Source organism: Macaca nemestrina, chromosome 18, assembly GCF_043159975.1.
Source record: "Macaca nemestrina isolate mMacNem1 chromosome 18, mMacNem.hap1, whole genome shotgun sequence".
Lineage (NCBI taxonomy): Eukaryota > Metazoa > Chordata > Mammalia > Primates > Cercopithecidae > Macaca > Macaca nemestrina.
This window is the reverse complement of record NC_092142.1, coordinates 71,902,139-71,917,036: the sequence shown is the minus strand read 5'-3', so window position 1 is coordinate 71,917,036 and position 14,898 is coordinate 71,902,139. Positions and strand designations below refer to the sequence as shown.

The following is a 14,898-nucleotide window of genomic DNA, read 5'->3' as shown; positions in this document are numbered from 1 at the left end:
TGAAAGATTTAAAAGACAAGGAACTATGTATTGTTCTTGTTGTTAACAATAAATTACCTCAACACTATTTGAACATAATAAAAATGCAATAAAATTTGAAACTTCGTGTGTCCCAATTGCTTTATTCAACTACCTTATACTCCTTTCCTAGTGAGTTAGCTTGCATTCAGGTGTTCTGAGCCATGAAAACATTTTTCTTTTCTCTTTTTTGTAGAGATGGGGTCTCGCTATGCTGCGTTGGCTGGTTTGGAACTCCTGGCCTCAAGTGATCCAACCATTTTAGTCTCCCAAAGTGCTAGGATTATAGACATGTGCCATCATGCCTGGCCCAAAGACATCTTTCATCAGAATTGTACCTTATTATTAGACACATTTATGTTTATTATGTAATGCTTTCTTCACATCCATACTGAAGAAGATCCAAAAGGTATTATATCTATTTTGTAGATGAAGAAAAACAAAGCTTACATGTTACAGTCTTTGTAGAACATAGAGTGTAGTGGGGGACACAAGTTTTAAGTAAATCCACACCTGGATAAATATATTACTGTAAACTTTCATTTGTGTGAGGGAGGTAAAGAGCAAGGTGTTTAGGAGATAATATGAAGGGAATACCATTTTAACTTGGAGGTAAGGAAAGACCTGAGGAAGTGATCTTGGGCTAAGACCTGAAAGATAAGAATGAAATATCTGGGCACATAATCAAAGAGACAGCATTCCGGGCAGGAGGAATAACATGTGTAGGCCCTTCAGTGGGGGAAAAAAAGAAAGAAAAAAAAAACAAAGCTTGACACATCATGGGGAGAGAAGAGGGATGAAGTGCTACGCCACGATGTCATTACAGCTTTGCAGGCCATGTTAAAGAGTTCGGATTTTATTCCACGGTCAATGGAAACCCACTGAAATGTTTTAAGAAAAGCATGCTATGTTTCATATTTTAAAAAGCACACTCTGGCTGCTGACTGGCAGACAGATTAGAAAGATTCAAGAGCAGAAGTGGGGAGGCTCCTTATGAGCAATTGTGGTAGTCTAGGAAAGAAATGTTGGTGGCTCAGAACAGGGCAGTAGCACCACGAACTGGAGAGAAGTTCCATGTTGTTCATCAGTAACATGTTCTGTCATCATGTGCTATCATCTAGCATGTTGCTTAGCACACAGAAGTCACCAAATAATTGTTGCCAGGCACAGTGACCCATGTCTGTAATTCCAGCACTTTGGGAAGCCAAGGTGGGAGGATTGCTTGGTCTCAGGAGTTCTAGATCAGCCTGGGCAACATAGTGAAACCCTGTCTCTACAAAATATACATAAACTGCTGGGCACTGTGGCTTATGCCTGTAATCCCAGCACTTTGGGAGGCCGAGGTGGGCGGATCACAAGGTCAGGAGTTCGAGACCAGCCTGGCCCATATGGTAAAACCCCATTTCTACTAAAAATACAAAAATTAGCCAGGCACTTGGTGGCACTTGCCTGTAGTCCCAGCTACTCAGGAGGCTGAGGCAGAAGAATCGCTTGAACCCCGGAGACAGAGGTTGCAGTGAGCCGAGATCATGCCACTGCACTCCAGCCTGGGTGACAAGTGAGACCCCATCTCAAAAAAAAATAATAATAATAATATATAAATAAATAAATATATATATATATATATATATATATATATATATATATATATATATATATATATGTATGTATAAAAGCTGGGTGTGGTGGCACATGCCTATAGTCCCAGCTACTAGGGAGGCTGAGGTACGAGGATCACTTGAGCCTGGGAGGTCAAGTCTGCAGTTTGAGCCATGATCGTGCCACTGCACTCCAGCCTGGGTGGTAGAGCAAGACCCTGTGTCAAAAAAAAAAAAAAAAAGAAAAAAATGTGAGTAATTAATAAAATCATTTATTGTATGTGGCACACTTCTAAGGATTATTTTATCTGCATGGCTCCAAGTGCTTGTTTTAGTTGATAATCTGAGGGACATTCATTGCCAGGTCCTCCTTACAAGTTGATAACTGTGATATTTACCATGTTTTAACTCCTGGCCACACAGAGCTACAGTTATTTAAACAACTTAGTCTATCTAAGATTATGCACTTCAGTGACACACAGATAGACTTTGTGCCCCACAGCATAGTTGCTCTGAGAGGAAGCTTCTTTGAAGTAGAAATCAGAAATGTGCAGCCACCACTGAAAACAGAATGAGATTTCATCACAAAAAAAGCTCATCTGGGCCATCCTCTAACATCTAAAGAATTTCAGTTGAGTAGACTAATATTCACTACTGGAATATAAGACACATTCTTATTGCCTGAAAGTTCTGTCTCACTCCTTTAGTTTGGGTTTCCCTGAAGGCAGGGCTTGAGACAAGGACTCGAATGCACATTTATTCAGGAGATGATCCCAGGAAGCAGGACTAAAAGAGCCCAAGGAGTGAGACAGGATAGGAGGAAATGACAATATAAAGTGTTCTAAAGGTTGATGCTATGAGCGCTGGGACCTCCAGAAAAGAATAAAGAATTCCTCCTCTAATTGTCCACTTGAAAGGTGGGAAACTGGAACCTTTATCCTGAAGCTCTTGTCCAGCATCATTAAGGGTTTTTCTGGGATTGCTAACTTGCCCTATGTATTCACAGGCTGTGCTTCATAGTTGAGTGAGCTCTGGAAAAGTGCCTGAGGCAGAATGTCAGAAGGCATGTGGAGTGTCTGAGCAGTGCAAGGGGAGATCTAAGTTCACATACAACTGTTCACCACAGCTACAGCAAAAGCAAGAGGTGTGCCAAAGTGATGGGCGTGCATCTCAGAGGCATCTGCTCTGTTCTCCCATCAATCTGCTGGATTTCACTGTTCCCAACCTGTAAACTGGGGATAAATATAGCACCTATCCTAGAGTTGTTATGCACACTGAAATTCAAATAGCACAGCCAGCTGTACACCAATTTTTTTTCCTTATCCAAAGCTTTTAGACATGTAGAATTCGATGGCAGTCATGCGCCATGGCAGAGGCTGCTAGCTACCCACTCAAACACTTGTTCTCCTTCCTCCTCCTAAACAAAGTCTCGAAGTTATTTGATGTAGTACACTGCCACTCAACTGAAGGATGTAGTGTCCTCGGGAGCCAGGTATAGTCATGTGACTAAGTTCTTGAAATAAACATTTAACTGGAAGTGTTCTGTGGTACTTACAGAAAGTCTTCTTTAAGGCAAAGTGGCATGCTCTTCTTCCCCTTCCTCTACTGTCTGGAACAAGCCCTTGATGGTTGGAGTTCTAGCAGCCACCTTGGACCTTGAGGATAATGGCCCCATTGAGGATAGCCAAGTAGTACTTTGGAAGGAGATTCAGTCCCCACTAACATTGTAGAACTCCCTTAGCTGCCCTGGGCTATCTCGAGACTCCTGAGAAAAATTCTATCTTGTATTAGGGTGTCTTGTTTAGGGGTTTTCTGATATATACAGATGAACCTCAGTGACGGTGGTGGGCTGAGTAACAGCCATCCAAAGATAGCAGGTCCTGATTTCTGGAACCTGTGAATGTTGCCCTAAATGGCAAAGTTCTTGCAGGTGTCACTAAATTAAGGGTCCTAAGATAAGGAATTATCCTGGACTATTTGGATGAGTCCTAAATGCTATCACAAATGCCTTTATGAGAGAGAGACCAGGGAGACTGGACACAAAGAAGGTGATGTGAAGACAGCAGAGACTGGAGTGATGTTGCCACTAAGGAATGCCGGCAGCCACCAGCAGATTAAAGAAAGACCAGATTCTGCCCCAGAGCCTTCTGAGGGAGTGTAGCTTTGCTGACAAACTGCTTCTGCCCAGGGAAATTGTGTTCAGACTTCTAGCCTCTAGAACTGTCAGAATCGATTTCTGTTAAGCCAAAGCAAACTAATACATTAATCATAACTGATTCAAGGACAGTTACTCAATTCGAGGGGGCTTCCTGACAGTGGCACTGGGGTCAGGGTCCAAGGGAGCTAACTACTCAGTAGTGAAGAACAGAGAAAAGGAAACAAACCTCACTTAGCTATCCCTATACCTCAAAGCTGAAGTGGGGTGGTCGGGGCGGCAGGTACAAAGCTCACTTGGACCTCAGCGGAGCCAGCTCTCTGGTTCAGGTACATGATATGAAGACATCCATTTTCAGACGGTGCTGAGAGGTACACAGCCAATAAGACAGGGAGGCAGTGCTAAGAACCAGATCCTCTCCCCACTAGAGGCATGCTACCTCCCTCAATGACAACTCTAGTGGGACAGTTTGTACTGGACATATTTTATGATTCTATCTCAACCTATCATTTCCTCTCTGATGCCAATTCTCCACCTCCCATTGTGTGAAACCAAATGCAGCCTCCCCATCTTGACTTGATCCTAATATTCGCCTCCACCCCTAAGGACCACATCTGTTTCTTCCAACAATCTCTCTTCCTTTACCAAGACACAGTGTCACATACTTTACATACAACTTCTATAGGGCCATACTGCACAACAGCTAGAACATGAGTTCTGAAACCAGACTGCCTGTGTTTGAATACCTACTCCACTACTGTGTCCTTAGGAAACCTAATTAATGTCTTCTCAGCTGTAACATGGAGCTAATTATAGCACACTCTTCATAAAGTTATCATATTGAGTAAATGTGTGTAGTGACTAGGAAAGTCTCTGTCACCTGTTAAGTGCCAAAAAAAGATATAGATAGATAGATAGATAGATAGATAGATAGATAGATAGATAGATAGATAGATATCTGCTGTTATTTACTACAGGGCAGCTGGGTTGATGCAGCACCATTTGAAGCAGTCCCTAACCATGGTTACTTTAACCGGTTTTTTTTTCTGAGTGGCTTTCAGATTTTCTGCCTTCAAAAAGATCCCCCTAGAAATAACCCAAATGCCCACCAACAATAAGCAATAAATTGTGGTATATTAATGTAATGGAATACTACATAGCAATGAGAATGAATCTGTACTGATGATTCCATTGACACAAAAGAACAAAAACAGGCAAAATAATTTCTGGTGATAGAAGTCAGGGTAGAGGTTCTGTACGGACTATAATAAGGTACAGGGAGACTTGTAAGGTGCTGTGTTCTATTAATTTATCTTGGCGAGTATAAGGCTATGTTCTTTGTAAAAATTCAAGTTGTACAACCATGACTCACGGTTTTATTTTATTTTTTGAGAAGGGGTCTCATTTTGTCGCCAGGCTGGAGTGCAGTGGCATAATCTCGGCTTACTGCAACCTCCGCCTCCCAGGTTCAAGCGATTTGCCTGCCCCAGCCTCCCGAGTAGCTGGGACTACAGGCACGCACCCCCACGCCCAGCTAATTCTTGTATTTTTAGTAGAGACGGGGTTTCACCCTGTTGGCCAGGATGGTCTCCATCTCTTGACCTCATGAATCGCCCACCCCAGCCTCCCAAAGTGCTGGGATTACAGGTGTGAGCCACCGCGCCTGGCTGACTCATGCATTTTTGTGTTTGTGTTATACTTCAATTAAAAAGTGTTTACTTAATTCCCCAAGTCTATCATTCATTGGTCAACCCAAGCACATGATACAACTGCTCATCCATCTGCTGACAAGTAAGGAAGAGGTGGTGAAGCCACCCAGGTGCTAGACTGAGTAAGTAAGTCAGTCTGGAATTGGGTAGGGAGATTCCAACACTGGCTGGCAGCAGAAGGGCACATGTGAGAAAAAAAGGGTGCAGTTTACATTCATCACCAAAGGGCCAGCTGTTTTCCTACTGAGAGATCTCTGCAGTGTGTCTTATGACCGAGAACCGTGGCATTTCCTTGGCTCCCTAGCCAGGGCAAAGGGCAAAGGGCAAAGTGGGCATGCTGTCCTAGGAATTAAGATGGCAAATGCCAAGCTATAATAGCTACAATAGCCTGGCATTTCCCAGTTTAAGGCCTAGAGTAGCATCCATTCCAAATAAAAAACTGAATAAACAGAAAATGAAAGCTTTAAGAGTGAAAGCTTTTAGTTTCCCAGTTAAGACTCTTCCTGAGAATGGAGTCACTGGTGCAGACATAATTTTGTAGTACAATGAGATTTTTGTTACAGAGCTCAAGTTGTTAAAACTTCTATCTACTGGTGGTGTCTGATATAACCTGGGCTCTCCAGTGTTACAATGGGCTTCCCAATCTCATCACAATCATGGGGTTTAGGAGCTGCCATGACTATAACTAAAGACTTTCCCACATATCATACACACAAAACATTTCTCCATCGGGTATGTTATCCCTGAAGACTTCAAACAACTGCTACACTGACAACACTGTTTAAGTCAAAATTCTGTTCCAAAGGAAGAAAACCTAACTCAAACGTGCCAAAGCCAAAACCAAACAAATGAAAATGGAATTTATTGGCTGCTGCAATTCAAAAACCCGTATGTATTTTTAGCTTCAGGCATGGTTTAATGTGGCTGTTCAAACATTATCTTCAGTCTTTGACTGCTCTCCAATTCTCAGATGGCTTTTTTGCTGTGAGGACTTCATTCTCAGCCTCTGTGAGAGTCTAGGAGTTCTTCTCAGCGTTAAAACCAATGGGGGTGTGGGGGTGCAGAGAATATTTCTTCCTATTAGCTCTTGCAATCCTGGGACTCTAACTGGACCATCTACTGACATCTGCATCAGTAACTGTGGCTTGAGGGATGGATCAGAGGCTGAGTCAGGCCTGTGTCACACATTCCATTCCTGAGTAGAAGATGGAATCCACTCAGTACATTTCACTGGAGTGTACTATTACCAGTAAAAGGGGGTAAAAAATTCTGGGAGGCCAAAACGACAAATGTCCAGCACAGGCTTCTCTCCAGAGTGGACATGCTCAAGAAGACCTAGCTGGGAAGAAGTTCCAAAGGCCTTCTCATACTTACTACACTCATAGGGTTTCTCTCCAGTATGGATTCTTTGATGCTGATGAAGATTTCTTTTGCTAGTGAAGGCTTTTCCACACTCATCACATACATAGGAAGACTCCTGAGCATGAATTCTCAGATGCCTTTTTAATTGTTCCTGAGCACTGAAGGCTTTTCCACAATCTACACAGCCAAAGGGTTTCTCCTCACTGTGAATTCTCTGGTGTCGAGTTAGTTTTGTATGAAAATTGAAGGCTTGTCCACATACTTTACAAGAATAAGGCTTTTCCCCTGTGTGAATACGCTGATGTTGGCTTAGATGGGAAGTCCTTCCAAAGCTTTTGCCACACTCATTACACTCATAGGGTTTCTCTCCAGTGTGGATTTTCTGATGCCGAAGTAGGGGTGAATTACCAACAAAAGCTTTGCCACACTCATTACACTCATAGGGTTTCTCCCCAGTGTGGATTCTCTGATGTATAACAAACTCGGAACTACTGGTGAAACTATTTCCACACTCTGTACAGTAATAGGGTCTGTCCCCACTGTGGATTCTCTGATGCCTGATCAGATTTGCATTATCATTAAAGGCTCGCCCACACTCCTCACACTGATAGGGTTTCTCTCCAGTGTGAATCCTCTGGTGCCGAATTAATGAAGAATTGCCATTAAAGGCTTTTCCACACTCACTACACTCAAAAGGTTTCTCCCCAGTGTGGATTCTCTGGTGTCTAGCATAGTAAGAAAAGTAGCTGAAGGATTTCCCACACTCCTCACATATGAAAGGTTTCCTTGCACAGGGGATTCTTGGAACCTTTCCTCGGGTATTTTTCACTGTGGGGATGTTCTGGTGCTTTTTCACATTACATGTTTCTGGGAAGTCAGTTCTCTGAGGGACACTCTTCAGCTGACCACGTGACATCATCCCATCTCTTTCTTCAGAAATTCCCTGGATTAATGTGGACTCACTGTCAATGTTGGTCTCAACATCTGACATAAGAGATAGAAAACACAAATAATGCCACCTGAGAACTATGCTAGAAACAATAGAGCATTGAAAATGGTAAGGCTTTAAAAGAGATCATTTCAACTTTCACATCAGCACGCTGGGAAGAAAAGGCTGTTAAAATGAAAGTGCCAAATATCACACAGGCAGAGAACATCGAGGTGGAACGGAGTATCAGTGGACACATCACACATGAGACTCCTTCCTAAGCTTTTCCACTCTAATATTTGAATGACTTCTGGTTGTCCCTGGCATGATCTAATATCTTTCGAATTGATGCTACTTACAGCCTACAAAATGCCGAAGGCACAGGTCTTAAGAACAAGTAGTGACGTTGGGGCTGGCAATACTCAGCATCAGAAAGTGAAACAGAACAGCATCAATCAGAAAGCAAAGGCAAAGGATGAATTGTTTTTCTTTTTAAAAACTCACACCCTGCAGATGTCCCAAAAGACTTAAGACATTGAACATTAAGGACACTGGGTTGTGGCAAGACAGAGAAAAAGAAAAACATAGAAGTGCTTAGAGAGCATTATTCTTAATATGTTGTAAGATTACCTAGTCCAGAGGTTCTTAACTGCAGACCCACAGATGGACTACATACGATGAGGAAATGCCCTAAAACTGCTGAAACTCAAACATGCAGAGAAACTACCATCCTAGACTATTTGAAAAGGGATGAACAGTTTACTTAGACACACCTAGACTGATAGTATTCTTTCTCCTATCAGCAAAAAGGAGACAAACAGCCCATAAAATGGCATTTGTGTTCGTAAAGATTGGATGACATTTTGAATGAGTTAAAGTCAATCTATTTTATATGAAATGTTGGGCTTGGTTTTAACATTAATTTGGGTTACCTGGGACTCATGTGATGGTTAATCAAGTTCATCGTATGAGTGTAAGTAAGGGAACCCCGAAGGAGAATGTTGGGAGAGGAGTAATCTGAGATTGAAGTAAACATGGTAATCAAGAGTCTGAAAAAGAATCATCACCAGAGAGAGGAAGCATGTGAGAACAGACCACCAGGTTCTCAATTGTCTTGATGATTCTTTTTCAGATTCTTAGAATAAGAGGCTGAAGTGCTGTGCCAGCTTCACCATTTTCCATGTTACTTGCTCTCTGCAAACCACCTGCTCTGAAACTCCTGCCTCTGCCTTCAATCTCACTATTTGCTCTTGGTGGCCCCCATCAGACTATTTGACTGTCTACTTTCTCTTTCTTCTCTCACTGAAATTAAATATCCCTTAATGGTTAAGATTCAGCCTTCCTTTTTTCTTCCTGGGGGTCATTTCAACCTAGCTGTGTTAGAGTACCCTTTCAGACCTGTCTTTTATCTCAGACTCTCCACCCACCTTCTCAATGGCCTGCTCTAGTTATCCACTTGCCTATTCTAAAGGAACCTCACACTCTGTGCTCAGCTCTGAATTCCTATGAATTCAAAAAGCTCCTCCCATGCCATGACTTCCTAGTGTTATATGACGCAACTCTCCCCATTTATGGCCAACTTTTGGGAAGATCTGGCCCATTTTACCTTCACATTCTCCATCCCATTCCCAATAGCACTTAATACTTTTCTTTTTCACTTTTTACATCTGTCTCCATAACTTGTATCTTCCACAACTTCTTAAACAAAGTTCGGTACATGGCAAGTTGCTCAAACACTGCTCCTGAATAAATCCATCCCAACCAAGGAGGACAACTAAGGTAGGCAATGTTGAAACTCAGAAAGGAGCAACGGATTCAAGGATTGCAGATGAGACATACTGAGTGATTACATGTTGGTAAGAGTTAAGATTGGTGGAAAAGGTTTCATATTTTACCTATTAGGTGAAATCATCTATTTTATTTAAATCCTGCCCAGCATGGTTCATTTTAAAATATAGTGCTCCATAAAACTCTACAGTTGTTGGTTCTAAATCTGCCTCACCTACCTTTACAGATGTTTTTGGTCCTCTCTGCCGGGGGATCATCCTGTGCTTCCAGGCCCCAAGCCATATCCCCTCCCTCCAGAAGTGAGATCAGTGCAGGTTTGGGAACTGGGTACCCTGAAAACAGAAGAAAATGGTACTTTTCAGCCCTGTATCTGCTGTGTCAAAAGAAGGAAAATCCCAGGAGTCTCAGTAAGAATAAGACTCATAGAAGAGGGTTCTCAACTGGAGAAGGCCAAAGAGATTCTGATCAAGAGGAAACTGAGCATTTGTTACTTCTTCCTAAAAAAAACACTCAAGGATAAGTAAGTCAGTGAGATCCACAAGGTATAAGCAAACACAGGGAAGGGGACATGCCCTTCCCCAGACAACAACTACTACCTTGGAAGCCCCATGGAAGATGGGACATACTCTTATCAGGGGACAGTAATTCCCTTCATTGAGAGACCAAAGTGACCCAAGACCTCTCCCTACCCAGCAATCTTTGAAGTTGGTCACTGAGCCTCAGCTCTGCAGTCACTCAGTGGAGGACACAAGAGACAACCTCTCCTCTCCACTCCACACCCCTCCTCCCAGGCTGTAAAAGAAGGAAGGAAACTGGAAAAGTACAGATCTGAGTCCTAGGAGGAAAATGGCCCTACCCAAAGCAGTCAGGTTCCCAAAATTCTCCAACATCACACTTCTGTACAGGGCCCTCTGGGCAGGGGAAAGTCCAGTCCATTCTGTCTTGGTGAAGTGCACAGCCACATCCTCGAAGGTCACCATCTCCTAAAACAACAGGTTCCTGCTGCCACAGAGCCAATCCTCTGGCTCCGGGCCAGACTGTGGGGCAGAGGGGACAGGTAGGGGCTTGAGGGAAAGTCCTGTGAGGGATGGGTAATGAGAAAAGGTGAAAGAACTGGATATTAGACCATTATATGACTATTTTTACAATGAAAAATCTGGAACTTCTCTCACTACCAGAAAAACTTCCATTAGGATATAAAATTTACTGTCATAAAATGTTATTTAACATTTGTTAAACCCTAGGAAAAAAGTCTCTTATTAGTTAACCTTCCTAGGGCAAAAATCTCTTTGATTTAGTAAATATTTTCAGTCTTTTAGTGTTGTACCTACAAGTGGACAATTTGCTTCAAATGGTATCACAGAACCCATCTGTTCCTATTAGGTACTCCCTATTCCCAGCCAATCTATCTGTTCCCACATGTGTTCACCCTGCCCCAAACCTTATGCCCATGAAACAAGCACAGAGTCATGGTTTGCACTGATGGGCCTATCTCATCCAACTCCCATTCGATTCTTGTATAAAGGGCTGCGCTGCCTGTGCTGAAGAGCATCCTGTAGAGGGAGCTCAGACTCTCCTGGCACAATCCACTCTGCTCCTCGATGGCTTTTCCTAGAAAATGATGCTTCTAGAATTAAACTGCTGCTGGGTAGCTCTTTTAGCTCATCTTTATAGCTCCAAGACAATCTGTAACAGCTTCTGCCAACCAAGCCTCATGCTTCTTGGGTTTTTTTTCTTTTGGTTTCGGTTCTCTCTCTCTCTCTCTCTCTTTTTTTTTTTTTGTTGTTCTTTTTTGAACAGAAAAGAATAGGGTTTTTGACAGTGTCTCACTCTGTCACCCAGGTTGGAGTGCAGTGGCACAATCTCAGCTCACTGCAGCCTCGACCTCCCAGCTCAGGTGATCCTCCCGCCTCAGCCTCCTGAGTAGCTGGGACTATAGGTACACACCACCATGCCTGGCTAATCTTTGTATTTTCTGTAGAGACAGGGTTTTGCCACGTTCCCCAGGCTGGTCTCAAACTCCTGGGCTCAGGGGTTTTCCTACTGTTTTGGCCCTAAGACTTGCCAGAATCACCTTTATCCACCTCCCACCACCCCTCATTTCCTTCAAATCAGACCTCCATAAAGCTGACCTCAGGAATCCACTGCTCACCTGGTGTCGAGTTTTCAGAGGTATGGCTGCCATGACCTGGGCTCCCTCTAGCAGGCAAAGGCTGAAGGAAGAAACAGAGAGAACCAACAGTGAGCTCAGCCCAGTAAAATGCTCTCTTTAAAGCAATAAATCTGCCAATAACAAGCAGCAATCACTTACTAAATGCTCACAGGGTAAGTGGTGTATAAATATGTACTTTTTAATCCACATCATACCATGAGGTTTTTAATTCTGAGGAAACAGATTTTGAAGGAATAAGTAACTTGTCCTAGGACACCAGAGCATGTCCTCACCAACACCAAGCTAAATGAAGAGCAGAACAAGCAAAAGACACCAATAAACTCAGAGCAAAACCTAACAAGAAGAATCTCAGACCTCTATTTTTAAAATTAATTTGACTGAGAACATAAAAGGTTAAAAACAGCAAGTATCATGTTTTTGGATGAAAAATACATATTCTCTTATTTAGTCCTCACAACAATCTTTTGAACCTTTAATTTTTCCCAAATGAGAAGACAAGGCTAACAGAATAATTTCTTCTACCAAGATCACTCAGCTGGTGAATGGATGAACTCAGATCCCACACTAGATCTACCAGGCTTCAAAGGTCATGTTTTTGTTTGTTTCTTTGTTTGTTTTTTGAGACAAGAGTCTTGCTGTCACCTGGGCTAGAGTGCAATGGCGCAATCTCAGCTCACTGTAACCACTGCTTCCCGGGTTCAAGCAATTCTCCTGCCTCAGCCTCCCAAGTAGCTGGGATTACAAGCATGTGCTGCCACACCTGGCTCATTTTTGTAATTTTAGTAGAGATGGGGTTTCATCATGTTGCCCAGGCTAGTCCTCAAACTACCAGCCTCAAGCGATCCGCCCACCTCAGTCTCCCAAAGTGATGGGATTACAGGCATGAGGCACCGCACCCCATCAAGTCATGTCTTTAATAACTATACTAAATTCTATCCAATAGTAATCCTAACAGGAATGCTTTTAGAAGCTGGCAAAATGATTTTAAGGTTAATATAAAATAATAGACAAGAATAGCCAAGAAAATTCAGGAAAAAAATCGCAGAGTAAGTCTTCCTTTACTTGGACCTGGAGCAGGCATCTTTTTTGTTCACTGCCCCATTCAAGGGCTGTGAAAACCAGAAACTGATTACCAAAGGACCCTGAAGGGCCACCTCAACACACTAAGACATCTGGGTTATTGTTTTAACTATATCATCTCTTACAGACACTTTGTATTCTAAACAGCAATATTCTATAAAAAGCCATTATCTTCCCTACAGGGACTCAATGCATGATGCTGTTTTCTGTGAGCCTCATCTTGTACTACCCTCCTCTTTTCCCTTAGTTTAGTTACAATGGCCTTGTTTTCTCTATGCTAACTCAAGACCTTCATACCTGCTGTTTCTTCTGTATGAACTACTCTTCTCCAACCTCAGAACCATTGTAACTGAGATTCTCCGCCTGCCATTCTCTCCAGTAATCTAGCCACCCTTCATCTTCACATCATGATCTCTCTACAGACCAGGTCAGGTGCCCTTGTTAAACGCTCCACTCATGCCGTATTCCTTTTCCTATATGCCACTTAACCCAGTTTGAAATTATATATTGATTTGTGCTTTCTTCATTCAACAAATATTTATCTCATACATATTTCATATAAGGCCACGTGTGACACACGAGATGAAGTAGAGAGAAGGGGCACAACCCCGTCCCGCACAGAGCTTAGTCTAAAGGAAACACACATTAATCAAGATTCTCTCAAATAACTTTTAAGTTCACAACTTATCACTGCCAGGGGAAACTAACCTGGATGGGAAAGCTTAAGAATATAAATTAACTAAGGTATGAAGGAAATCTTTACAAAATAACAGCATACGCAAAATCATGTTCTAGAAGTCAAGGATCAAGAAGACTGTAGTAGCAGTCAAGGGAGAGTGCGCTGCTAGATGTTGCTGAAGAAGTCACAAGGGACAAAGCCACGCTTTGCGCAAGTCAAGAACTTGGTCTTCGATCTACATGCACTAAGTCACGGGCAGGTGGAGTGAAATGACCAGATTTGATTAACATATGACTTTCCCATTGGGCGGAAAGCTTCCTGGGGGCGGGGGCCACGCCCTGCCTCATTCACCGCTGCATCCCCGGAATCTAGAGCAGCAACTGGCACATTGCTGCTCAGCAAGCAGCTGTGGCCCAATGAGCAGATGGGTTTGGACGGCGTCGAGAACACAGGCATCCCTTCAATCCAGCCACCCATATCCACAGCCTACATTTCCCAAGGCGCCGACGCGGGCGAGGGGGAGCGAAGGCATCAGATGGAGACCGGGACGGGCCGTGAGCAGCCTCCGCTGCCGGGACCTGGAGGGGCCGCCCTGTCTCCCTCCACTGAGGCATCAGGGACGAAGCCGACTGCCTTCTCTACAGGTGAAGTGCCTGAGCCTAACAAGGACTCCTGGGCGACAAATCCCAACACTCACCTCAGGAAAAACAGAAAGCGGTCCGTGAACGGAAGTGCGTCACTACGTTTGCCTTGCACCCAGCCTCACACGCGTCCTCTCTAGGATGCCGCAGCGCTCTTCTCAGTGGTTGTGTGCTTTTACCCCCCAGGAGGAGTTTCACCCCCGGGGATCCTCAGAGACCTTGAATAGGAAAGAAAGTATATCATTGTTTTCGCTAATCTCTAACCGAAATTTAGCATTTTCTTCTGTTATATGTTGGCAACAAACTACAGTAGTATCGGCCGCACATGTGACTGTCACCGATAGAAATCACAGATATTTTCATATCACATTACAGTTGATGCAGATCTCAGAATATGGCTATTCTCGTCACTAATTTGAAATTATTCTTGTTGTTAGAGGCCCACCTTTAAGTCTTGTCATTTCATTTCATCACATTGGTAAAGATGCACTTACATTTCTGTATCACAAATTCTAAAAAACTGTTTAATTGTATTTTCATTGGTTTTGAAGGTGTCATCAGATTGCCAAAGGGAAGTTGGACAAAAAAGCTGCCCTCCTTAGAGGTAAAGACCCAGACACGTTAAGAAAGACCAGGTCAGTGGGCCGGGCACGGTGGCTCAGCCTGTAGTCCCAGCACTTTGGGAGGCCAAGGCCAGCAGATCACCTGAGGTAAGGAGTTTGAGACCAGCCTGGTCAACGTGGTGAAATCCCGCCTCTACTAAAAAT

At 43.2% G+C, this 14,898-nt stretch overlaps 2 protein-coding genes across 12 annotated transcripts in view; both read right to left on the bottom strand.

Annotated features, from left to right (window-relative positions):
- Window positions 1-9,870, bottom strand: part of LOC105491310 (zinc finger protein 23) — a 31,571-nt gene extending 21,701 nt beyond the window's left edge. Inside the window, exon 1 of the mRNA XM_011757592.2 lies at window positions 9,777-9,870. The gene's annotated coding sequence lies outside the window, so the exon portion shown is untranslated. The remainder of the gene's footprint in view (window positions 1-9,776) is intronic.
- LOC105491307 (zinc finger protein 19) overlaps window positions 6,326-14,898 on the bottom strand; it is a 94,057-nt gene continuing 85,484 nt past the window's right edge. For 10 of the 11 annotated variants that reach the window (XM_071084889.1, XM_071084890.1, XM_071084896.1 and 7 more), the window contains 5 exons: window positions 14,188-14,349; window positions 11,711-11,771; window positions 10,415-10,541; window positions 9,777-9,890; window positions 6,326-7,826 (listed from right to left, as the gene is read on the bottom strand). In XM_071084889.1, the coding sequence (XP_070940990.1) occupies window positions 6,724-7,826; window positions 9,777-9,890; window positions 10,415-10,541; window positions 11,711-11,743 (1,377 nt within the window). In that variant the 5' untranslated portion in view covers window positions 11,744-11,771; window positions 14,188-14,349 and the 3' untranslated portion in view covers window positions 6,326-6,723. Of the gene's footprint in view, window positions 7,827-9,776; window positions 9,891-10,414; window positions 10,542-11,710; window positions 11,772-13,980; window positions 14,106-14,187; window positions 14,350-14,898 lie in introns of those variants that run through there. The other variant, XM_011757585.2, reaches the window with a different exon arrangement.